We start from the raw sequence: 24924 nt of genomic DNA, 5'->3' as shown, positions 1-24924 counted from the left end.
TCTCCTTGATTTATTCTCAGAAGACAAAGCCACCGTGTGGTACCTTTCTTCCCCAACCTCAGTCAATATAAATAAGTTTGATAAAATGTGATTGCTTGGTTCTTGTTTTTATTTTCCGATTAGTGATAGCTTGGTTCTCGTTGATATAAGCTTTAGAGTTAACTTTGATTTATATGCTTTTTAGATCTATCGTTCCGAAAAATTATTGTGATTTTCTTTAGCAAGTGTAGGGCAGTACTGCTGCATGTACACTAAAACCAAAAAAGAAGGGTGTAGGTGTGTACACGTTTCCTTGTAGGTCCAATTTGAACTGCCATTTTTCTATCGGGATGCAAATTAAATTGAATGGTTTTTTCGACAAAACAAGGAGATACATATGTATGTAGAACGATACTTTTATAAAGGAGTCAACACAGTCACAACAAGATTTATATATGTCATGACAATGAGACTAATCAAAATTACATATATCGTTTTTGCATCTACGTAAGTCGAATACGAGACCTCCTCTATTAAAATGTTGATTTTAATAAGTTGATGTTTTCTCTCACTATTTAAGTTTCTTATGAATCAATCTAAGATAACTCGTTCTGCATACAACTAGAAAAACTCTTGATTATTCTTATATAGATTAATCAAAATTATCTACGACTGCATATGCAGGCATTATGTTTCAATTACATATATATACACTCGCAGATAGAATATAGTATGAATTCCAAGTATGTTTCAATCACTGCCAATACTATCGCCCCAAAACCTACTTAATCACTGACAATTACTGTTGATTACTGATGATTAGAGTATTTAACAAAAGTAGAGGCATCAGTTAGGTCAAAGGAACATATATATATACATACCAGATTGTGATGGATGGAGGCCTCCAGATTGTGAAGTAATATTAGTCTATGGTCATATATTCAGAAATCAAGTACGTCTGGTTAATTTGTGCAGGAAGCCTTCAAAAAGGGTCCCAGCAGTTTCAGTGAATTATAAAAAGCCATGGTTGGTGCATGTGCTCTTAAACTATTGATTCCAGAAAAAGCTTAAAAACTTAGGGTGATGTCAAAACTCCTGCAGGACCATGTCGTCGTACTTACATTGTGTTGTCGTTGCCTTGATGCTAGACATAGTGATAACTATTGGCTAACGAACAAATGAAATATATATATACTATTTCGAGACTTCATCAGCTTAGGCTGACTTCCATCCATAAAACCTAGGCCAGCCTATAAACAAAGGGAAAGATCATTCTTAAGATATGCTCCGGTGAAGAGATTCCAATAAATGTTACGTTTTCAAACTGTGAGTTAGAATTCTGCATACTTCTACGTACTCAATAATTTTGATTCATATTCATACATGTCTGACGGACGAGAGAAAATAATGACTCCAGATTCAGATGTCTCAAGTGGGGTTAGATAATTATTTTTTGAGCTTGTCCAATATAGATCCCTACATTTTCTATTTCCTAAACATATATCCATCACTTTATAAATCTATGTGTAAAACTCAATTTCAAATTTAAATGACTAGTAGGATATAAGAGGTTGTATTATTTCTATGTTTTTACATCATTGCCACCAAACTTCATATTTTATTTATAATTTATTTCAAGCATTTCATTAACTACCATAATTGTAATTAATATACTCCCTATTAATAGCATATCAACCACCCCATTTCTTTTAATTGTCATTCCCTCTCACATCTCGCCCCATAAAATTACCCAAAAAAAAAATCTGTAAATTACATATCCAATAATGTACCTATGAAATATAATATAAATATATACATATAAAATATAGGTATATTATTTACCAAAAAAAAAAAACAAAGTCAGTTACTTTGTAATTATGTATATTTTTCATAATTAAAAATAGGTACACAATAATTTACTTAAAATATAGGTACATTATTTACCCACAGGTAAATTATTTTACAATATACCTGTAAATGTGTATAGGTACATTATTTGGAATAGATAATTATGTACACTTTTCATACTAGGTAAATTATGTTTTTCATAAAACAAACAAGTAATAGGTACATTATTTTTTCAACATAATTAGTATGTACAGTTTTATTCATAAACAATTATAAAGTGGATTATTAGTCATGTATAATTCATAAAAAGAAAATAACATAAACATTTTATTAAACAAACCGATTACCTAAATTTGAATTTATTGTTAAATTTTTTTTAAAACGTTTCAAAATTAATTCCTACATCCATTACAACCATTTGGAGATCTTTCCAAATTCAACATCTGTCATTATATACAATCCAATTAAAAACTGTTTTCATATTGATTTCTACATTAATATACAAAATGCAATAATGGCTTAGTTGAGGGTATTTTTGGAATCTGAAAAGTACAATAAATCAGATTTTATGCTTAATTAGGTAACTTGCTGAGTTAGATCTTAGTAATGGGTTTTTACTTATACAAATTGGGTATTATTTATAGGAACAAAAAGTGAAGGGTTTTAGGTACAGCAAATTGAATTTGAAGGGTGTAAGCTAAATTTACTATTATTTTTTCTTCCTGACCCAGCCAAACATACTTTGTACGGTCATCGAGAGTGGGCTTCATGTTACGGCAGAAAGTTGTCCGATATTTTCAACCCTTGAGATTATGCTCTATAATCAGTGGGGGACCAACTAAACTCCATGATTGGTGAGCACAGTTAAAAACTCTATGATTACTTGCAAGGGAAACCATGAAGTTTTTGGGTGACTCCAACCACCAGCGGATTCAGGAAATTTCTTTTCAGGGTCAACCTCTAAACGTTTAAAAAAATTTATATAAAAAATAACCATAAAAATGAAACGATAATATTATAATTCATAATTAATAGAAAAAAAAAAACTCATTACAATTGTCCACCACGAGTTTTCATATTCTGAAAACGTAGCATTATTGTTTCATTATCAATACAAACAAACACATCTTTCTCAATATAAACAAGTCAGCTATCACTCAACCATTGATCTCCCATTCTGTTGCAAAGTGGACCTTTCACAATATTCATAGCAGAAAATGCTCTCTCCACAGAAACAGTTGCAACCGTTTAAGTTAAGACTAATGTAATAAGCAAATGAATATAATTATATGTTTTATGCAACCATTTCTCAGCCATTTTTCTTGCAAGGCTACCAATCCCTTTCAATTGAGAAAAATCGGTCATCGTACGCATATGACTAATATAAATCTCAAAGTTGATCTTCAAGTGCCAAGAGATCTCGGGATTAAAATCTTGAGGATAAAATTCAGCAAAGTAGTCAAAAGCTATGAATGAATCATCCGGACTCAAACATGTCAAACAAAGAAGTGATTAAATATTTGCCTCACTGAAGCGATGATTTAATTCCACAAGTTGCCAATCAATGATTTGAATAAAGATGTCCACACGATAATGATGGAGGTATGTTATTCGAGGAGTTCTTCGATGTGATCTCCATTGAACTACATATGCATTATCCATGTTTGGAACCAAGTTATTATGTTTGACACAAAAGGAAGATACTTGATCAAGCAAGGCTTCAAATGCATTCTCTTTCATGTGTTATAGTTGGTCCTTGCAAACTTTGACTAAAGTTATTGCATTTCCAATGTCTTGGTCTTTCATTTGTAATGCTTGTGACAAGTGACAAGTCATTTGTAATGATGGAGCCTCCACCATATACTTTAACAAGTTGGGGTCACATATATCTACTTGAAACAATTAATTAAGAAAAAAGAATTATTATTTTTTGTCATTTCCTCAGATTAGTGGTAGCAGATGGCTCAAAGTGGTGACTCTTGCCGGTAAGAATTATTGATCATCCATATATGAGTAAGAGATCTGTATCTCATCCCCAAAAGGGAGAAGAAAGCACAAACCAAAAATAGACAGGAGTTAGAAGCCCCAGGATTCTGGAGACATCGATCGATCGCCCTAAAATTACCAAACTTCTGAACTTTTTCCCCAACTTACATTCATGTCATCACTTTATCATATTAAATTCCACGACATGAATATAATTTTAATTTGATAATATACTATGCATGTCAAATGCCGTGTAGAATAAAAAATGAAAGAAAGCGAAGCTTTGTAGTATTTTTATTAAAGTTTATACAAAGATCAATATAGAAGACAACCCAGCTTATTACGTAACGTGTATTCGGTGGTCTTGTTGGTCTTAGTTCGCAGAACAAAACGTGAACCATTTTTCTTATAAACTTAGAACCTCCTTTAATTTCATCAAAATCTATGGCGGCTAAGCGATCATATTCTTATTAACATGTGTATAATCACGAAGAAGAAAACAAATTGAATGAAACAACTCAAAGTCTACCTTATAGTCGGAGATAAGGTGAAAATTAAAGTAGACCACGCTGATGATGATAAGGTGTGGTAGTGGAAAGGTTTTGAGAGAAAAATATGTTGATTGATGAGTTTCGTCATATTGTTTTGGGAGCTTTTATAATGAGGGGGGTTTTTGGTGAGGGGGTTCAATGACCAGAAAAACTTATTTGCAAATAACATTGTTTTGTTATCCCCAGCTAATAATGGTTTGACACGCAAAAGTTATTCCAAGTGTCATTGCATTATTAGTCGGGAATAGCAAAAAGTGATATCTCAGTTGCATGAAAGTGTTTCTCTTCAATGAGGGTTTCAATCCAACCATTCCATCATTAAAACAGTTTCAATCCCATATTTTCTCTCTTGTTGGATGGTGAGATTGAACCCCTCCCACAACCCCCTCATTCATAACCCCCTCATTATAGACATGGGTTTGGCGAAGTTGGTTAGAGTGGATGTGCTCCTTACTAGATCTATATCCAAATTCAAATCTCTCTCCCAATAGTTTAGATTAATTTACAGTAGAATATCGCTTGTATTAAAAAAAAAAAAAGAAGAAGAAGCTATTTTAGGGATTAATAATTGTCTTCTTTTTCCAATAAATTATTTTTACACATGTGTCAAAATATTATCCGCATAAAAGAGATACATTATCCAAAAATAATAAGGTGAGATATAGTCGTAGATTAGAATGCATGATATAGTTTATATATCTTCACCTTGAAATGTATATAATATGTGCGATGATAGGGTTGTAGATAAATATCTATATTAAGTGTTCTAAATTGCGATGATAAAGTTTGGATCCATTAATATACATTCTTGTCTTGTAGGTAGCATAAAGTGACACGAAGTAGGGACATAAACTTGTGTATTATTATTGCTTTGTTTACTCTTATATCGTAATTATGTTAGCTTTGAACTTCACTTCAGGTCACATGTGCTAATTTCAGGTCTTGTTGGTACAATTTTAATTCTCAATGTTAATCAACACCTAGATTCCTTTTAGGTGGAGAACACTCCCTTATCTTTAGCCCTCAAATTTGTAGTATAATGTGCCATTTTGGCCTTTTCCAACACAAATACTATGCATATTTGTCAATTACGACCATACATTTCGGACATTATTCTAGCAATGAGTTCAATGACAGTCAAGACATTCGGATTAGCGTAATAAAAATACTAAAATCAGTCGTATACACGTGTACGTGTTGATTTTGACCGTTGATGTTTTATGTATCAAGATGATGACAGATTTCTCTACTTGATGGATTGAACATGATCTCACTGCCTCAAACGCTGTGTCTAATCTCCTTGGCCTTCCCAACCCCATTTGAATCACAAGAAATTTTTGGTGCTCAGGAAATTTATCAAGCATGAGATACAAGTACTTGCACTTGCATTTCATTTTTAGTATTTAAAAACATGAAGTATTTAAGAAATAGAATAAAAAGGAAGCTTCAAACAGACAAGAATATTCGAAAAGATATTGCAATATATGCATAGGATATATTCGAACAAAGCATGTCGGGACATTTGTCCATATCAATTTATTGTTGAGGAATTGATTGACGGGGATGAAGTTTTGTCTTTTCTCCGTCTTATGTTCTCTTGCTGCGTGAGACCGTGAGAGAGAAAGAGAGAGAAGGATCGACAAACTCAAAGATTGGTGCGAATGTAGCGTACCATTATAGAACGTTCCACTCTTTTCATAATTATGAACACCTTGAAACTGATGGATCCCCGGTGATGTGGTTTCGGACCCATCTAAGAATATTCCAATGTATTTGTAAAATAATGTGACACTACCAAGTTTTGAACTGTAAAATTAGCCGATCAATTTAATCGTTGTACGAGTTAATTTTGAAATTAATTGAGAGTACATAATACGAGGCGGGATTTATCCTCATACCTAAAAAATGTTATACCAAGTGAGCATATTCTTTGCATCATTCTAGCATGTCCTCACTATGGCAGCTTTGGACTTCATTTGGGTCACATGTGACCACTTCCAACTCTACGGCTTGTTTCTGCAATGTACTCACTCAAGTCAAGAACTGATGAATGTTTTAATCGTTTGTGCTAGGTGGGGACTCTCTTGTATTATCTACCACCTAATCCCTTGGCCTTTTTCAGCACATGTGCTTTGTCTACCAGTAAATAAATAAAGGAAAATTTTCCCAACATGATATATTAATGTGATTCAACATGACATACTGAACTTGATCTGATCACCATCGCAATAGTTATCTATATCTTCCTGTTGAACGCATGCAACATGTTTTATATATTTGCAAAATAGAGTTCTAGTCATGCCTAATCTAATTTCAACTAGTTTTAAATCATAAAACCAAACCATGATAAACTAAGGTCACTGTTGAGTGTTTGACGTTATATTTTTACATTTGAGATTTTGGTAATTAATTCAAGACCCTAATCTGGATCGTTCAAGATACTCTTACAACATATTAAATCATACCGTAAAAACTTATAGATCTAGCGCGGTTGACTACTACACAAATTGAATTACTCTAATTTTTCTTGTAAATAAGAAAGACAAAAAGCTGCAAACTAAGGTAGCATAGATAGATACATTGCGTTTATTGGTTTGTTTACATAATGTGTCCCCATCATCTGGCAGCTTTCGACTTCATTTAGGCCACTTCAACTCATCTCTTAATCCCTTTCGCCCTTTTGGTCTTTTCCAACACAAGTAATATAAGAGCAATGATTACGATTCTTGATTAAGGAAAATTTCCTAGCATGATGTGATTTGATGCGATAGAGTGGCGCAACATGAGAAATAGTGGACTTTCATCTGATCACTATCTATCCCTAGATTTGTCTACTTTTCTATATATATATATATATATATATATATTATATATATATATATATTTTTTTTTTTTTTTTTTCCAGATGTCTACTTTTCTATTCCCTTATACGGATTAACAAAGTACAAAACGACGCAGTATTTTTCAATTTTTCTAGGCATGCAACACGACAAATATGCCATATTTGTAATTAAATAACTAAACGTGTTTCAACTCACATCTTTGGATTAAAATATAGATTAAAACATATAACTCCTACAATTTTAAATCACGCCACCAACCACCGATGATAAGCTGAAGCCACCGATGAGTGTCTAAAGCCATCCCTTTCTTTCAATTTCAATGTACGCTAAATTAATTTCTAACGTCCAAGCCATCCTTTTCTTGCATTACATTATATATGTGATTTTGGTGATATCAATATGGATGTTTGTGCAAATTTCCTACTGGAGAATATTTGCGGATCAATCTTTTCTCTTGAACATTCTTCTATTAGATTCTCAGTGAAAAATCAACGGTGTAATAGTGGTCAAGGGCACTTCGATGTCTAAATTAGTAATATAATTTCGGAAGATACAGATAATGCTAAAAGGACAGAGATATTTCTCTACAGAAGATATGTGACTTGGGAGCTGAGTAAATAAGAGAAGTGATGACAGCCTGAACTGGTCAGCCATGAAGATAAAAGTAGGGGAGAATTTCAGCTAGAGAGAGATAGAGTAATTTTCGGGTAAAAATCTAATTTAGAGAGGAATTTCCAATTGAAATAGAAATTTAAGATTACCTTCCTTCTTTCCTCCTTTTAAATAGCCTTCCTTCCTTATAACTTCTTTTTCTTTTCGACTATCATTTCCGCATGTGCTTCCGCGCTTGCGAGAGATTTAAAAAAGAAAATTAATTTATTTTAGAATTAAGAAATATTAATATGGGTAGTTATGTTCCACAAAAGTATGACATATTATCTGATGTTATTTTTAATTTTAATTTTTTTAATATGTGAATTAACCATATTATTATCATTTAATTAATAATTTTAACTCTTAATGTTTGAATTAAGCAAAGACATTTTTTGGTATTTTGAATGTTTCACCATTCTCTGTCTTTTGCTTTATATATATATTTTTCCATTTATGGAGGGAATAAATGAAAATTATTCTTTTTATGATTAATAGAATTGAAGGAAGTTATGGAAGGAAATAAATGAATGGAGAGAATTTATGAAATTTATTCCCTCAACCTAAATTAATAACTCCTGTATTAAATATACATTAAATCAAAATATTAATTAAATAATATAAGATTTTTCTTTTCCACGTGTGCCTCTTGATTAGGCGTCGAATTTATTTGCTTCTATAAATATAAAGCATTGCAAAGAATCCACTAGTATAATGATTTAGATTAATTACTTCCCAACAAAATCCTAAGCTAATAATTTGGATTAAATGCTCCCCAACAAAGTCCTGAATTCGAGTCCTAACATCCATATCAGTATTGTGTGTGTGAGTTTAGTATAATATCACCCCTCTCAATAGACAAAAAATCCTAAAACTTTTTTAAGGTTGCACGGTCAAGGTCGGTATATCGTCAGCTAGTCCGGTCGACCCATAGATACTTGGGTTAAGTTGGGCTTAGACCACAAGCTCCCTTGTGGCCCAAATGAACTAAAAAAACACAAAATACTATTTCCTTTCATTGCACTAGTGATGATCAGTCATGGATCATGTAAGATGTTATATATCAGAGGCAGAGCCAATTTTTGTAGCTTCAAAAACAAAAACCAAAACTAAAGAACATACCTACTGTATGAGTAAATATTTTCGTCTCCAATCACAGCGCGCCATGTGGAAAAGAAGATTATCTCTTAAATTAATTAATTAAATCAGTTTATTTGGTCAATTAATTAATTGGGATAAATATCTTAATTAATATAATATTATCTTTATTTAATAAGATAATATCATTAATTCAGATATTATCCTAATAAAGAGAAGATAATATCATTAATTCATATATTATCTTCATAAAAAGAGATAATATCATTTAATTCAGATATTATCTAAGTCTGACTCGATCCCTATGAATTTGGGTAGAGAATAAATTCAGCATATTCTCTACGAAACCCTAGCCCCAAGGCTCCTATAAATAGATGACTTCGTTCATCATTCAAGGTATATCTAAATCTACTCCTAAACCCGAGAAAAATATCCGAAGCTCTCTCTCCCTCACTCTCCATATTTTCTCCACACGACTCTGCCACCACACAAGGCTCCGGCCGCTCGGTTCACATCATACATACAACTCCGTACCATTTACTTAGCTATTGTTTTCCTACAAACACTCGACCTTTGGCCAACATCCCCGAGTGTGGTCTATTTACTCAGTCTTTTTTACGAAGGGGTGTGATCTATTTACTCTAGTATTTTTAGAGGAAACGAGGAAGAGAGAGAAGGAAGATCGAAAGTTGAAGGATTTAGATGTGAATATTCTCCAGCAAGATTATTTGCACAAACCCCTACAATACAACACAAAAAAAAAAAAAAAAAAAAAAAAAAAGTATGCGACACCTCCATTACAAGGTCAGCTCCACACTACACACGGTGGACGCGATCACATTTTACCCGAGCTCTCCACCCTCACTTTTCCATCGTCATCAATGCGCACCTCCACGCGCGCTTTTCCTCCTCCATCCAAACGACCCACGTCGTTGAAATTTTGACCATGCATCTGGTCAGACGAATAGAGCTTACCCGCCACCTCACCTGGCCTGGTCTCCGCCACATCAACCTCCTCCCTCTCTACAACATCGGTTGGCCGAGTTAACTTGCTTTTAATGGCACCGGTCACGCCGCCAAATGAGCTCAACATATTTCCCTTGGCTGCCTTCCCTTTCTCAGCCTCAATGTCACGTGCCTCACGGGATCGGCCACCAGCTTCGTCCTTGTACTCTTTCCCTTCCACCTTCAATTCCTCCATCTTTCTCCTTGCTTCCTCCTCAGTCTCGCTCAACTTCTCCTGCATATATTTAACAAAACTCGACCATCAGAATTTGTTAATATGGAAATGAAAGAAAATGCAACACATTTGTGCAACACATTTTTCAAATATATATGAATACGAGAATGAACGATTATTCTTTATTACCTTGGTTTTCTCTTTTGTTTTCTCGGTAGTGTCGGCAGCCTTATCTTTTGTTTGCTCTGCAGTCTCGGCAGCCTTCTGCTTGGTCTCCTCTTTCTTACCAGACAAGTAGTCCATGGCTTTTCGAGCAGCGCCGGCAGCCGTGTCCTTCAGCTCGCCCAACTTACTCACAGTCGTGTCCTTCCCTTCTTTTGCTTTCTCATCTGTGTAGTCCTTGGTCTCATTGGCCTTCTCGGCTGTTGTGTCCCTGGCCTCCTTGGCCTTTTCTGCAGCATAATTTGTATACTCGCTTGCTTTCCCAACAGTCGCGTCTTTAGCATCCTTTGCTTTCTCAGTGACAAAGTTTGTATACTCACCAGCTTTCCCCATTGCCGAGTCTTTCGTCTCATTCGCCTTCTCGGCGGCCTCCTTAGCCTTTCCAGCAGCATAATCCTTGGTCTCTTTTGTCTTATCAGCAGCATAACATGTATAATCGCTTGTTTTCCCCATTGTCCTGTCCTTTGCCTCCTTGGCCTCTTGAGCTGCTGCGTCCTTAGTCTCCTTGGCCTTCTGTGCTGCATAACCAGTATACTCACTTGTTTTCCCCATTGTTGTGTCCTCCGCCTCCTTGGCTTTTTGAGCTGCCCTGTCCTTTGCGTCCTTGGCTTTTTGAGCTGCCGTGTCCTTTGCGTCCTTGGCTTTTTGAGCTGCCGTGTCCTTAGACTGTTTCGCCTTCTCAGCCGCGGTACCCGTGTACTCATTTATCTTCTCCCCCGCGGAGCCCGTGGTCTCTTTGGCCTTCTCTTCAACATGACTTTCATCGTGGCTTTTCCCCACCACAGCATCCTTTGCTTGCTCTAGCTTCCCGGTCACCGTCTTCAGCACCGACCCGATCACCCCAGGTTTCTCTTCATGCACTTGGTCTGCTGGCCTCCCAGCTCATCAGTAGGCGTATAAGTAGTCTCAATCTTTGTTTTTTCTTCATAGACTCGGCTTTTGTTCACGTCTCTCAACTCATCCGCTGCGAGCCTTGCTGCGGCATCGGCTCTCTCCTCCTTGGCTTGCCTCGACGCCATTGAAACACTCCAAATTGCACTCACAAATTTCACACAGTATTTTATCAAACACTCTGTATGCTTGCTTTCGAGTCTTCGATTTTTTTTTTCCTTCCCTTTTTTTACAGGAGAAGGTGAGAGGTGGCCTAATAGTATATATAATCGGTGGAGTTTTGAGAAGGTGACACGTGGAGCCGGAGCGCGGTGTAAATTGCTACGTGGTATCGTGGGACGAGACTTCAATACGTCGGCATGCATGCAAAGCGATGAATGTCAGTGTGGGACCTGAGAACTTTCGGTCCTTGGACTTTGATATGGTTGCGTTCCACTGGTCCTGCCAGGTGGCGAATTGGGCTTGCTGTGGGTTCTTTGATCGGTTTCCTCGGGTGGATAAGTTTTTTTTAGCACATTTTCTATTGAGTGGGTCTTTGCTCGGGATAAGTTTTGGCTAAGAAGAATGTAGGGTTCTAATTGAACTTCCATTTGGTCTATAAATCAGGACAAATAATACGGCGTCGGCTTGGAATGTAGATAAAACCCAGTCTAATTAGATTGCCCAATAAAGCCAATCCAGCAAGCTCTATTAATTCTACGTCCTTTTTTTCTCGATCGATTGCTCTATTAGTTCAACTTAATCACCTATTATTTGTCTATTTTTAATAAATTTATACCCAACCCGGATATGTGACTCTAAGATCTAAGTGCTTCATGCATGATGAATTCCTTTTAACATGCAATTGTGATGCTATAAAATGTCACATAAAAACTGTTTATGCAAAATGTTTGTTTATCCATGTTATAAAATTGTCTACAAGTTTCATTATCCATGCGATAGAAGTAATAATGAAGGACAGTATATGTTTGTAGTTTTTGAGTACGATTGTCTCATAAGTGAAGATACATCAAAAAAAGAGCCAAAGGAAGCAGAGATGGAAGTAAATGATAGAGATTAGAGAGATTAGATAACATATTATTTTCTCATTAATCCAATTATACGAAAGCAATACAATCATTGTGACTCTCATCTTTTAGGGACACAGCTAGAATATGTAACATTGAATTAGTTAGCATTATGTTGGGCCCTAAATTCACAGTTGAGATTTATGTGCAAATTCCCTAATCCCAGCACATGTTGTCAATCACAGAAGCCTACAGCTATGACCCAATATCACCTATGGTTGGATTGAAGTTTGCTACGCTTTGTCTTGGTAAGGTTCAAGCTACCATCAAATATACCCAGTTAGGAATTCTTATGAAAAATGGGTTGTCCAAAAACAATATTGGTTCATCGACTCTTCGCACTTGCATTATTGTAATTTGTTCTTTTTTAGGCCAATACTAATCAAGAATTGGTAACGGTAATTCTCTAGGGACTTTATAAAAATCGAAACACACAGAGGAAAAAAACCTACAAAATGTATTTTATTTTCTCACTTGTTACAAATTGAAAATCCTAGAAAAAAGAAAAGAATTTCATCCCCTATAGACAGGCATACACTTAAAAGGTCTTATTGATCATCATGCACTCTAACATTCAATCTTCTGAGCCATATAGAATGGAGGATCATATGGAACACATCAAATCGCTTGGGAGGAGAATTGACCTCGAAATGCCTCCTTACTTGTACCACTCTCCTCTGCATTCTTATGTACTGCTTTGTAGAAATGCTCATTAGTATGTTCTTCAAATTGGGAATTTCACTCACTTTAACCTCCACAGAGAAAGACTTCCAATTCAAAACATCACTGAATGGTGGCACATAATGGTCTGAAATCAGCACAGGAACACACCCAGTGTAAATTGCCTCCACTACCCTTGGGCTTGCAACTTCATATCCACTTGGGCAGAGGCAGAACTTGCTATGTCTCATCATGTCATAGTAAGAAATACCCTTTGGAAGGTACTGATGCACCCGTAAATCCTCGTCCTTGTTCTCCCAATGCTCTAGCAGCACCGGCCTAATAGGGCCGTGAACCCCTCCGGCAAAGAAAGCTAGGATTGAGCGTAGCCTTGGAGAAGGCCCGCCAAGAAACCCGTGTGTGTCACCAGTTTGAAGATTGATTTCCGGAAAGGATACATCCTTAGAAGGGTTGAACCCTTCTGAGGTATTTGCATTGCATAAAACACGAATGGAGTTTTTTCGAAGATGAGGATCTGAGTTTGAAGTTTCTGGCCCCTGAAACATAATCCAAGTAATTTAAATCAGAATGTTATATTGGTTTAGCTAGTATTTGTGCTACATTACAATGTGACAGTAATTAATATTAAGTAGTAAGAGTAACATACCCAATCATGGCAAGCAAGCATAAAGTGATCAGCTCCAAGGCTTCGGTTCCAATAGGGATATTTTCCAGAGACAATATTGACATAGTCTCTTACTGTTTGTCTAATGGGACCAAAATCATGTGAGTCACGCACATACACAAAGCGGACCAACATTGTCACGCTGAAAGGAAGAAAATAAACATGTGCTTTCTCAGGGTCGTGGGTCCGAAATTGCTTATTCACCTCAATTTCATGGATAAAATTCCCCTCCATTGAATATATGCTCTTGCAAGGGCCGTTATGAAACAACGGGGGTTCCCCTTCTCCATAAACAAAAACCTTGAACCGTTTCTCCATCTCCAAGTAGCTCCTGTAATTTCAAAGGGGTACTATCAATGAGATAACATGTTTGAAATAAGAGCAATTAGCCATCCCTTGGTATACAATTTGTGTCACATCTTTAAAGTTGCAAATTACACGTTTGTAACAATGAAAGATTGAAACACCCAATTGGCAATCTCAATAGTAACCCACAAAATTATTTGATAATTAAGACTCAAATATGGAGTAGGTACCTTTGAAAGGCATTGGCTTTCCAATACATGGGACCATTTGGAATGTAGTCCACATCTTGTGTTTGATTTCCAAATTTAGCTTCTCTTATGGCTGCTCGAGCTCTTCTAAGGCGGGCCTCCAGCCACCCTAAATTAGTATTTTTTTGTTGTCCTTCAGCCTTCACAATCGAAACCTGCGTCTCATTCGCGTAGTCGTCTCGCCTTGTACCATTCTGTTGAACTGATTAATTGTTAGATTTACTATCTCTTAATCAATTATTTAATATCTAATCTGCTCTCATATAAAAAATCTATAAAAGAATCAAATTATTGCTTAGACAAAGAGCAACCGCTGGAAGACAAAAGAATGTGACCCCATTAATAAGTTTGGAACATTTACCTGGGGCAGTACTTAATTAGTAGAAACTAAACACGTAATGAGTAGATACAAAAGCACAAAGAGTGCCGTAAAGGGTCTAAGCAATTAAATTCATTTATTATTTCTCAATTAAATCATTCACCAAAACGAGAGGTGATGGGGAAAGGGACATTCAACTGTGACAGCAAGCAACTTCTACAGAAACCTAAAACATGTCAAAATGCATCAACATATAGATATATTTTCCTCGATCCTAATAAAAAGTTTAAGAAAAATTAATTTAATTATGCAGTCAATTTGGGAATGCATATTTTTTCTTTCTTCCTGCAAACGATTTTTTCCTTATACTTGTAGGTCAAAGAGCAGCCAGCCAAAAATTACTGAAAATTCTAAAAGTATGGGCCAAGCCGAATTCTTTGTTTTGATTTAATGTATTTTTCCTACCCCCATAAAGAAAAAGAAAAAGAAAAAGAAAAAGAAATTCTTGAATTATTTTCAATGAAAAAAGCAAAAGCATCAACAAGAATATGGCAAGAACAAGCAAGCAAGCAACTGAAAAATGAAGTCCATAGAGAATAGGACAAGAAATTGTAAATGCATGTGTAAAAGGTGGAGCTCTCTTTACTGGTTGTTCAAGTGTTGGTGGTACAGCTTCTTCAATGGAGAGTGGAGGAGAAGAAGATCGATTTTGCAGAGAGTCATCCGAGTGAGCTTCTTCTATGCTGTGCATATCCACCACAACAACCGACGATCTCAACCCCAAAACGTCATCGTTTAGGGGAGGAAACTCTGAAGAAGAATTTGAAGCACCGGTCAAGTTCAAAGAGGGACTGGAGCTCTGTGAGTTCCATAGCCAAGGGTAAGAATTAGATATGAGAACCCAGTTGGAGGTTTTTGGACCCAACAAAGAAACCAACCCAAAAACCACAACCAATGGAACAACAAACAGCAAGATGGCCATTGATGAAGCTGAAGAAGAACATGCATATTGATTGCCCCATCTTTTGCTGCTATTGGCCATCAAGTTTTGAGGTAGCTAGCTAAAGGAGAGATTCTTAAACTAGTTTAGGTATAGCTTCTGATTCAGAAGCTGTCTTGTTTGTTTGCTGAGAAAGTGGGAGAGTTTTGGGGTTTTTAATTATTTTCTGGGAGGGATAAGAAAACATTTGGTAATAAATGGTTGCGTCTTCACGCCAAGCGTCCTCTTATGCTGCCTCTATTTTCGAGTTCCTCATGCAACTTTTGTGTTTCCCATTTTGACCTTTTCGAATTTTTCCATCTAATTTTCTACTACCTCCCACCGATAAGTTTTATTTAATTCCCACCTCTCATCTCGCCATTACACTCGCCGTTTGCTGCACCCACGCACGAGGGCACATGATGTAAGACTCCCAAGCTGAATATTTATGAAGCAAGTAATAATAATAATTAAATAACATGCAGACAGATAATATTGATGAAGTGAACCCAAGTAATTATCCAGCTAAAGAAAAAATATAATGATGAAGAGCTTAAAAAAGAAGAATATCTACTATTAATGAACAAAAGAAATATCTTCTTTTGAATAACATTCACGGTATGAGGGAAACTTTATTAATTATCAAAAGAAATATTAGTGTTGGAGAGTGGGGGCAACAGAAGGCAGGACTCCGGTTACAAGCATCAACGTTACTTCTTCATTTAGATTGGTAATGGAAAATTGGCCTATGTCATACTCTTACTCATAGCCCTAATGCCCTCACCAATAACATCATGGAGCGACAAATTCTCTTTAGAACCACACCCTCGAACGAGTAACACGATTCCTTTCAAAATTGACATATCATAATGCTTGGTTTCAAATGTTATTTTACGAAATGTCAAATTGCCGCCTTAACAAAATAATTCATTTTAGTAATTAGTAAATGCACACATTATGCCCACACACAACACACTTTTTATTCTAAATACAGCAATTTTCATATAATTTTCGACTGTACAAAAAGAATATATAAACGTATTTATGTTTTCTTGGACTGTGGCAAGGACACTCTTATCTTATGCTTCTTCTTTCTTTTATTAATTTCCTCTTTTTAAATAGGAATATTTGATGCCTCTCATTCTCAAGCAAACTAAAATAAAAGGAAAAAGCCAACAACAAGGGACCCAAGTTAAATTTTGCCCCTTCATCTTACTGCATCTAATTCGTCGTGTAGCAAATCGTAGCATCTAATTCCCAAAAGGCCAAAGCCTAAGCGCATGAAAATCACGTAAGAAAATTTGTACATTAGTGAAGACGAAGAAGAAGAGGCTTTTTCTTTTCTTTTCTTTTAAAAAAAAAGAAGGCACATTTGTTTGGTCTTATGTGTTGTTGTTAATTATTATTTTGTTATTAAGGCGGCCAAAGCTGCCAGCATTTGCTGTTGTTTAGTTGTTGCTTGTTATATGGATACGGAGCAGAAGCTCAAGGCCATGGCAGAGAGAGAGAGAGAGAGAGAGCAACTCCAAAGGGAAGGGCAATAAGGTCTTTTCGATGTTGTTTAGCTGTTGCTGTTGGGCCTCGTGAGTTGACACCTCTCATTTACTTCTGCAACGGGCGACGTCAGAAGTCTAGGCTTTTATTTCTCTTTTCTTCCCCTTCTAATCTCTCTCTTTGTTGCTTGCTTAATGTATGGGTTTCCCTCCCGTTTTATTCTAATATTTTCGGGGCTGCGTGTACCCGTGTGGTTTCTGTTTGTGATTGAACTCTGTGTGTTAAAAAAGGAAAAAAAAACTGCATGGTGTCCTTTGAAATCATGCAACTTGAAAGTAGGAAACTGAGCTAAATTTTCAAAGGGGCAGAGGTTAATTTTGAAAGGAAGTAATGAATTGGATTGGTTAACTTTTGGGTAAGACTTGCAAGGCTGCCAATAATAAAGAAGAAAGTAGAAGAATTTGTGCAATATCCTACTATTATAAGTATCAACGTGGTTGGCAATAGACGTGATGGAACAACTCACACCTATAAACTATACATATATGTATATAATTCATTAATATATATGGTATAGGGTTTATTAATTTCACATTTCTTAAATTTTTTTTAATAAATAATATGGCCGCATTGCTATACGTTTTAAGTATATATATATATATATATTTAGTCTTCTTTTATTGAGGGATCTCTCAATTAATTTATTTAAGGGACATCATTTAGGGTCCCTTACAAATACTTTTTCAATGATCCAAACCATATATTTTTAAGTCTACATTCATAGACCATCCTTGCAAAAAAAATAGACAAATCGGAAACCGTTTCAATATCCAATTGTGTCCTACCAAAATCGATGAACACGATGCTTAAAAAAAGTACTAAAATTTTAATAATTCAATTGAGTAATCAAATGATATTGGATTCAAGTGATTTTTTGTAGAGATGATCTTTGAATGAGCATCTATAAAATAAACGGTATCTTTACTTGAAGTACCCTTCTGCTCGGGAAAGACAGTTAACAGAGAGATGTTACGTTGGAAGCAAAACATAAGCTTTCTAGTTTGAGAGTTTGCAAAGAAGGGTGCCCTAGTAATTTTGAAATTTTGTGGCCTACTTCCATTAGTTTATACTTTATAGTTATTAATTTGCTAGTTTCAACATATCCAAAGCAGATATTGAAAATAAAGATTTCACAGTAAATCAATATGAGAGTTCAATTTTCCTTTTTTTTTTTCCGTGGGAATGTTTGTCTTTGATTTATCTCGTTCTCTCAAGTGCTACTAAATTATGTTAATGCAAACATTATTTGTCGTACAGAATTGCATGCTGAGTTGGAGTGGTCTTGGTAATTGCTTCACTTTCCAAACAACAGTTTACATGAACAATACTACCACCTCTCTTACTACCATACCTATAAAGTTTTGTTTGAAATTGTTGCTTTGGTTGGCAAAGAGATTGCAAAATCACCATCTTGCATTTATCTTACAACAAGTAAGAAATAGTCATAACCCCTCAAATTCTTTTGCAGTTAGTAAAATACGGAACATGAAAAATACAAATAAAATACGTACGTGTTTTATTCAGAAATTTTTTTGGCAATTTACAACTGAAAAGTTCGGCAACTATATAATATTTTAATTCAATAATATGTGAAAATTATGGGTATAATATGTGAAAAATTATGGGTATAATACGTGAATATTTTGTGCATTATTGAAAATTTTGTAAAAAACACGTGTATTAAACATGAAAAATATGTACGTATGTATGTGTATTGTATGTTTGCTTTTAAAAAACGTGTATTTTACCAAGTATTAAACTCGAAAATACTAAATTTTTTATACGGGTAATAACTTTGAAAAAGTACAAAATTAAAAGGGGACAATAGAGATTTGAGTAATGGCCTAATAGTAATTAATAATACTCTAAACTACTCTTATCATAAAAGAGAATCAAGGAAAAAAAAATTATGAAAAAAAGGATGCTAGTATATATTTAAAGAGTATAGCCGCACGACTATACTATTATATAAAAAAATATTTTAAAAAATAACCCCAGTATAGCCGCTCGGCTATACACTATAAATAGAACATTTCATAAGTACAGATCGGCTATACACTATAAATAGAAGTTTTTAAACGTATAGCCGCGCGGCTATACTATTTTTTAAAAGTACAGCCGTTCGGCGATACCGCATATAGCATATTTCAAAAGTATAGCCCAGTGTACTCTAAAATAGAAGTTTTTAAGCGTATAGCTGCGATACAAGTATAGCGTCTGACCATACAAGTATAGCCGTACGGCCCTACTTTATAATTAGAGCATGTCTCCTCTTACCAAATTGCCTGTTTTGACTTTTGCTCTTCTTCAATTCTTTTGCTTGTCCTCCAAAACCATGGAGGTTTCATACGATGGAAGAGCGAAGAATAGTACTATCTGATTCAATCCATTATCCACGAAGTACATTTGATGTATGTGTTCATTTTTTTCTTTTTTAAACAAAAAAATAAAAATAAATCTGAGTAAGTTTCATCTTATATGTATTTATTTATTTATTTTTGCATGTAGATGTGGCCGGATTTGATTCGCAAAGCGAAAGAAGGTGGTCTCAACTCAATACTATTGAGACTTATGTTTATCTGGAATTTTCATGAGCCTCAACGTTGTCAGGTTTTCTTAATTAGTTTTTCTGGATTAGTTTCTTTTTCGTTTATGACGTTAATTCATTTCCTAAACACAAATTTTAAGGTTTCTTTTTGCTTTTGTAGTAAGATTTTTCAGGAAATCATGACTTGGTCCAATTCATTAAAGAAATCAGCGAAGGAGGGCGCCGCGCGTTAAAAAAAAAAAAAAAAGTGAAATATGAAATCGATTTTTAGTAGATTTCAAAATCAGGGCTGATTTTGAAATGTGTTTTCACTTTTTTTAAATTTGAAAACTGAAATTAGTTATCAATCATGTTTTTCAGTTAAAAATAAAAATAAAAAAGACAACTAAAAACCGAAAATGAAATAGTTATCAAACAATCCCTTAGATTAGGATGAAGTTACCCGTTTGATAACCATTTCAATTTTAGTTTTCACTTTTTGTGCTAGAGTAACAAAAGTGAGAATGATGAGAGTGGAGATGTGTTTGAGAGGGAAGATGAAAGGGGAGGATATGAGGGAGGCATAACAAAAGTTAAAACAAAAACTAAAAACTGAAATCTATTGAATTATTTTCACTTTCAAGTTTTTGTTCACTTTTGTTACTTCTTCCTTCTATCATCCCCTCTCATCCTCTTCTCAATCTCATTCTCACTCACATTCTCACTCTCGTTTTCCTCTATACTTTAGAACAAAAAAATAAAAACTAAAAACTAAAATTGAGATGATTATCAAACAGGCTAGTTGCTGAAGAATGAATGGTTTGGTTTAGAAATTAGACCATGTAAGTAATTTGATTTGTTTGTCAACTGGGCCATATCTATTTTCTGCCAACAGTATTCAGAAGTTCACTTACTCGAACTCTTGTAATTCAATTCTACTGGAAAATTACACTTTCTAAATACAAACATGTCACAATTCACAAAACCTCTCAATTGGCTACCAAAAAGATGAGGCAACCATAACTCACCAGTAATCTTTGCATGAGCACTGACCACTAGAAAAATAATGAACTCCTGAAGCATCCCTTACATATATTGCTCTTCCGGTGACAATAGACATGTATTTCAAGAATGTATGGCAGTCTCCACATAGAAGGATGTTCTTCACGATCCGAACTGGTTTTCCTGGCTTGCTGGTCAGAAGCCCGTAGGTCGCTGCTAGTTTTGCGCTGTGATAGTACAAGAAATCCTTCTTCTGGTGCTCTTCTACTTCCTGAAGAACAAAGCTTGTGTCCGGCACATAACCAGCTTTTAGACATTCTAAGATCAGTATTTCTAGTCCACTATATATGTCTTTTGCTTGGGGATGAGATTTATCTCTTGCATAGAATGGATGTATCTTCTGGTTATGAATGATCCAACTTTGACCTGGGTGCTTCCGGAATCCCTTTTTTCTCATTTTATCCCTAACCATTTCAGAGCAATGCCATCTCCCAGATGCCGAATACAGATTCGATACAAGTATGTAGGAAGATGGATCTTTGGGCTCCATGGCAAGTATACGTTTCACCACCCTTTTGCCAACTGTTGTATTCATACGGAGTCTACAACTATCAAGCAAAGCTCGCCAAACAGAAACCTCAGGCTCAAACGGCATCTTACAGATTATTTCCTCTGCTTCATCCAATAGACCCCAGTACCCCAAAACAGCAATGAAGGAAGCAAAGTGCTCTGAGGTGGGTTCAATGCCATAAACAGTTTTCATGGAGAGAAACAAACTACGACAATTATCAACTAAGTTGGAGTTAGTGTGTCTGTATGCTGAAATGATCAAAACAAAGGTAATCTTGTCAGGTTTTATGCCAGTCCTCTCCATCTTTGACCAGAAAGCTAAGGCCTCATCACCCTGTCTATGGAGAAGATAACCAGCAAGCAAACCATTCCATGAAACTATGTCGTGAGTGGGCATCATATTGAACAACTTGACACCATCTTCCATGTTCCAACACTTAGTGTACATGCTAATCGTGGCATTTCCTACTCCCACATCAGTTAGGAAACCACGCTTAAAAGCATGGCAGTGGATCTGTTTCCCCAGCTCATGAAATCCTATAGTTCCACAAAGACCGAGTAGTGAAGTTGATGAAACTTCATCCATATACATTCTTCCTTCTGACTGATTAAGGTTGAACAGAGAAATTGCTTCATCCAGTTCCCCATTTCGAGCATACGCACCTATAATTGATGTCAAAATTACAGACCTGTCCTGCTTAGCTGGCCACCGAAGAAACATCTTTTTGGCATCTGCCATCCGACCACACCTTGTGCACATATCAAGCAGTGCAGCTTCGATGCAAGCATTTGACCCAAAACCAAACTTGATAAGGAACCCATGAATTTGCTCACTGGTTTTACAATCCATGACCAAGCCACAAGCATTAACAACGCTAGTCAATGTGAAGTTTGTCAACTCCATACCCTCCTCCAACATTTTTGTAAATAAATCCAATGCCCTCAAGCCTTCACCATTTCGACAAAAACCAGCCAACAGAGCATTATAAGAAACAGGATTCCTCTCTGGCATGTTATCAAACATCTCTATAGCCAAATCCACCAAACCTACTTCCATGTAGGCTGTAACCATTTCCGTCCACGTAATAACGTCCTTCACAGGCATCCTCTCAAACAAAGACTTCACACCATTTACACTCCCACACGCAGCATAGAACCTAATAAGTGCATTGGTAACACTCAAATTGGCCTCCAAACCAATTTTGATTGCATGGGCATGAACCAATTTGCCTTCTCTAAAAGCACTGCTACCAGTACAGGCAGTCAAAAGGGTTGAAACGGTGAAACCGTCGATTCCAAACCCTTCAGTTCGCCACAGTTCACGGAACAATTCAAATGCTTCAGCATACCTAAATTCCTTCACTAAACTTGACATAACAGTATTCCAAGAAGCAATATCTCTTTCGGGCAAATGATCAAACAGTTTAAGCACATAATCCAAACAAGAACATTTACCATACAAACTCATAAGCGCATTCGAAACGAAAACACAATCTAAGTATCCCATTTTGACCGCCAAGGCATGAACTTGCAAACCCAAATCCAGCTCCAATATCCGAATACAAGCAGTTAAAACCGCAACAAAGCTAAACTCATTAGGGTCAATACCTGAATTCCTCATCCCAAAGAAAAGTTCCACAGCTTCGTCTTCTCGACCCGCCTTGGAAAAACCCGAAACCAAAGTGGTGAAAGACACAACATTTGGGCAGGAAAGGCTTTGAAAAACCCTGTCAGCGTCAGGAACAAGACCCAACTTGAGATAAGCTGAAATGAGAGCGTTACCCAGATGGTTATCTTCTTCAAGCTTGAGAATTGAGGCGTGCACGGCCCTGGCGAGCTCGTGGTCGCCGTGACGAGCCGAGAGGCGAAGCAAATTGAGGAGATGGTGAAAGAAGAAGTGGGTTTGGTCAGAGCCATTGGGAGGGGTTAAAGGCAAAAGGGGTTTTTCGGTTGGGAGGGATTGGGAGGGAGGTAAAGCGGTGAAGTTGAGGAGGACTTGGGGTTTGAGTTTGGGGTTTGAACTTGAAGGAGGTGAGAGAGAGAGAGAAAGAGAAGGGCGTAGTGAGGGTTTAGGGTTGGAGAGAGAGAAGGGGTTTTGGGGAAAAGAAGAAGAGGGAGGAGGAGGCAGAGGAGGTAAGGCGGAGATGGGGGGTTGGATAATGGTGTTCATTTGTTGTACCCAAGGTTGGCGCCAACAACAACCAGAACCATAACAAAATCATTAAAAAAACCTGTCGTAACTTTTGCCTTGTACACTCTGTCGCAGCAGTTCGATGGTTAGACATACTAGATTGTGTACGTTTATGTTTTTTTTCTGTTGTAAAAATTATATCATATTTTTGTCCAAAAAAAAATCCTTAATTAAAAAAAATGAAAATTAAACTAGATGTTACTAGCTTGGAGTTGAGGATTAGTAGAAACAAAATATGATGATTAAACAAAATGAGAGTGAGAATGAGAATCCCTAATATCCTGTCTGATAACCATTTCAATTTTAGTTTTTAATTTTTAATTTTATGCTAGAGTATAGAGAAAATGAGAGTGAGAATGAGAATTAGATGAGACTGAGAGAGAGGATAAAAGGGGAGGATGAGAGGGAGAAGTGAAAAAGTGAAACAAAAAACTTGAAAGTGAAAACAATTTGAATTAGATTTCAATTTTTAACTTTTGTTTTCACTTTTGTTATTTCTACCACCCATCCTCCCATCTCATCTTCTCGCAATCTCATCTCCACTATCATTCTCACTTCTATCCATTTTTTTCCTTCATACTCTAGCATAAAAAATGAAAACTAAAAACTAAAATTGAAATGATTATCAAATATGCCATTAATTTATAAATAAAAAAAAAAAAATAAAAAAGAAAACATATGAGTAAGCTGTTGAAACTTTCCTAAATTTCTAGTTAATTATTTATTTAAGTTTTTTTTTCTTCTTAAAATTAGTTGTCCCTTGAACTAGTGAAGACAACTAATTTCCTTCCTATAGTTAAATATCGTCACATATCATCTTATTTTATGTTAAAAAAAATGTCAATGTCAATTGTGGACCTATTAAGGCGCAAGGATGTGTAATGCTGCATCTCCCATTGCCAAAAAGCCATCGAGTCTGCATATTGCACCTCTGCTCAGCCATGGCGTTGCAGTGTAGGTGTTCAATGAAATGGCTAAGAGAACTTTGTCTTTCTGCTTGATGCAGCATGCTTGTGAGAGTCCGTTTTTCTTAAATTATGATTAAACAAAAGTAATTGTTATATATATAGTTTTACATAATAAAAATTTATCTGATTCTGTTACATATATCCTATTCTATTAACTTATATATATATGTATATTATATATATATCTTATTCTATTTGTATATTAATTAGTAAAAGGATTCTTGAATGGGTAGTTAGGTGTCAACAAGGCATGCTAGTAGCCTTGCCAACTCACCATGAAGAAATTAGAATAGGATTGTAGTCACCAACGTGTCTTCCTAGCAATTCTTTTCTTATCTATTGTTAACTTGGAGTGCAAGGCCATATTGATATATTACTTGGAGATTAAGTTCTTACACTATATATAGATCATTCCATGCATTTGTTTTTCATTCTCATTTCAGCGAAGTTGCGAAGCATTTGTAAGTTTGCACGAAGAAAAACATAAAATACAGAGAGAGATGTTGAAATTCTTGGAAGAGGTATAGGACTTAGCTTGTGTTTTCTTGACTTGGAGCTAGCTTTGGAAACAAGGTTGGGTTTTTTTGGGGCCTTTACGG

General features: G+C 35.8%; 3 protein-coding genes across 3 annotated transcripts; all 3 read right to left on the bottom strand.

The window, feature by feature from the left end:
* Positions 1 to 9596: 9596 nt before the first annotated feature.
* LOC103339860 (late embryogenesis abundant protein, putative / LEA protein) lies at positions 9597 to 11865 on the bottom strand. Its single transcript, XM_089042944.1, is given in 3 exon segments — positions 9597 to 10196; positions 10326 to 11218; positions 11221 to 11865. Coding segments are annotated over 3 exon segments (1692 nt in total). The 5' UTR covers positions 11615 to 11865; the 3' UTR covers positions 9597 to 9791.
* Positions 11866 to 12705: 840 nt separating this feature from the next.
* On the bottom strand, positions 12706 to 15732 carry LOC103339766 (Exostosin family protein). The gene is made up of 4 exons (XM_008243113.2): positions 15181 to 15732; positions 14198 to 14409; positions 13644 to 13992; positions 12706 to 13533 (listed from the first exon to the last, which is right to left on the bottom strand). The coding sequence occupies exons 1-4, from the start codon at positions 15574 to 15576 to the stop codon at positions 12865 to 12867; spliced, it is 1626 nt and encodes a 541-aa protein (XP_008241335.2). The 5' UTR covers positions 15577 to 15732; the 3' UTR covers positions 12706 to 12864.
* Positions 15733 to 20449: 4717 nt separating this feature from the next.
* On the bottom strand, positions 20450 to 23421 carry EMB175 (Pentatricopeptide repeat (PPR) superfamily protein). The gene has a single exon (XM_008243114.2). It carries the CDS (start codon positions 23334 to 23336, stop codon positions 20619 to 20621), a length of 2718 nt encoding a protein of 905 aa, XP_008241336.2. The 5' UTR covers positions 23337 to 23421; the 3' UTR covers positions 20450 to 20618.
* Positions 23422 to 24924: the final 1503 nt, after the last annotated feature.

This window comes from Prunus mume, linkage group LG8 (genome assembly GCF_029339155.1).
Source record: "Prunus mume cultivar Tortuosa linkage group LG8, ASM2933915v1, whole genome shotgun sequence".
Lineage (NCBI taxonomy): Eukaryota > Viridiplantae > Streptophyta > Magnoliopsida > Rosales > Rosaceae > Prunus > Prunus mume.
This window is presented reverse-complemented; position numbering and strand designations above follow the sequence as displayed.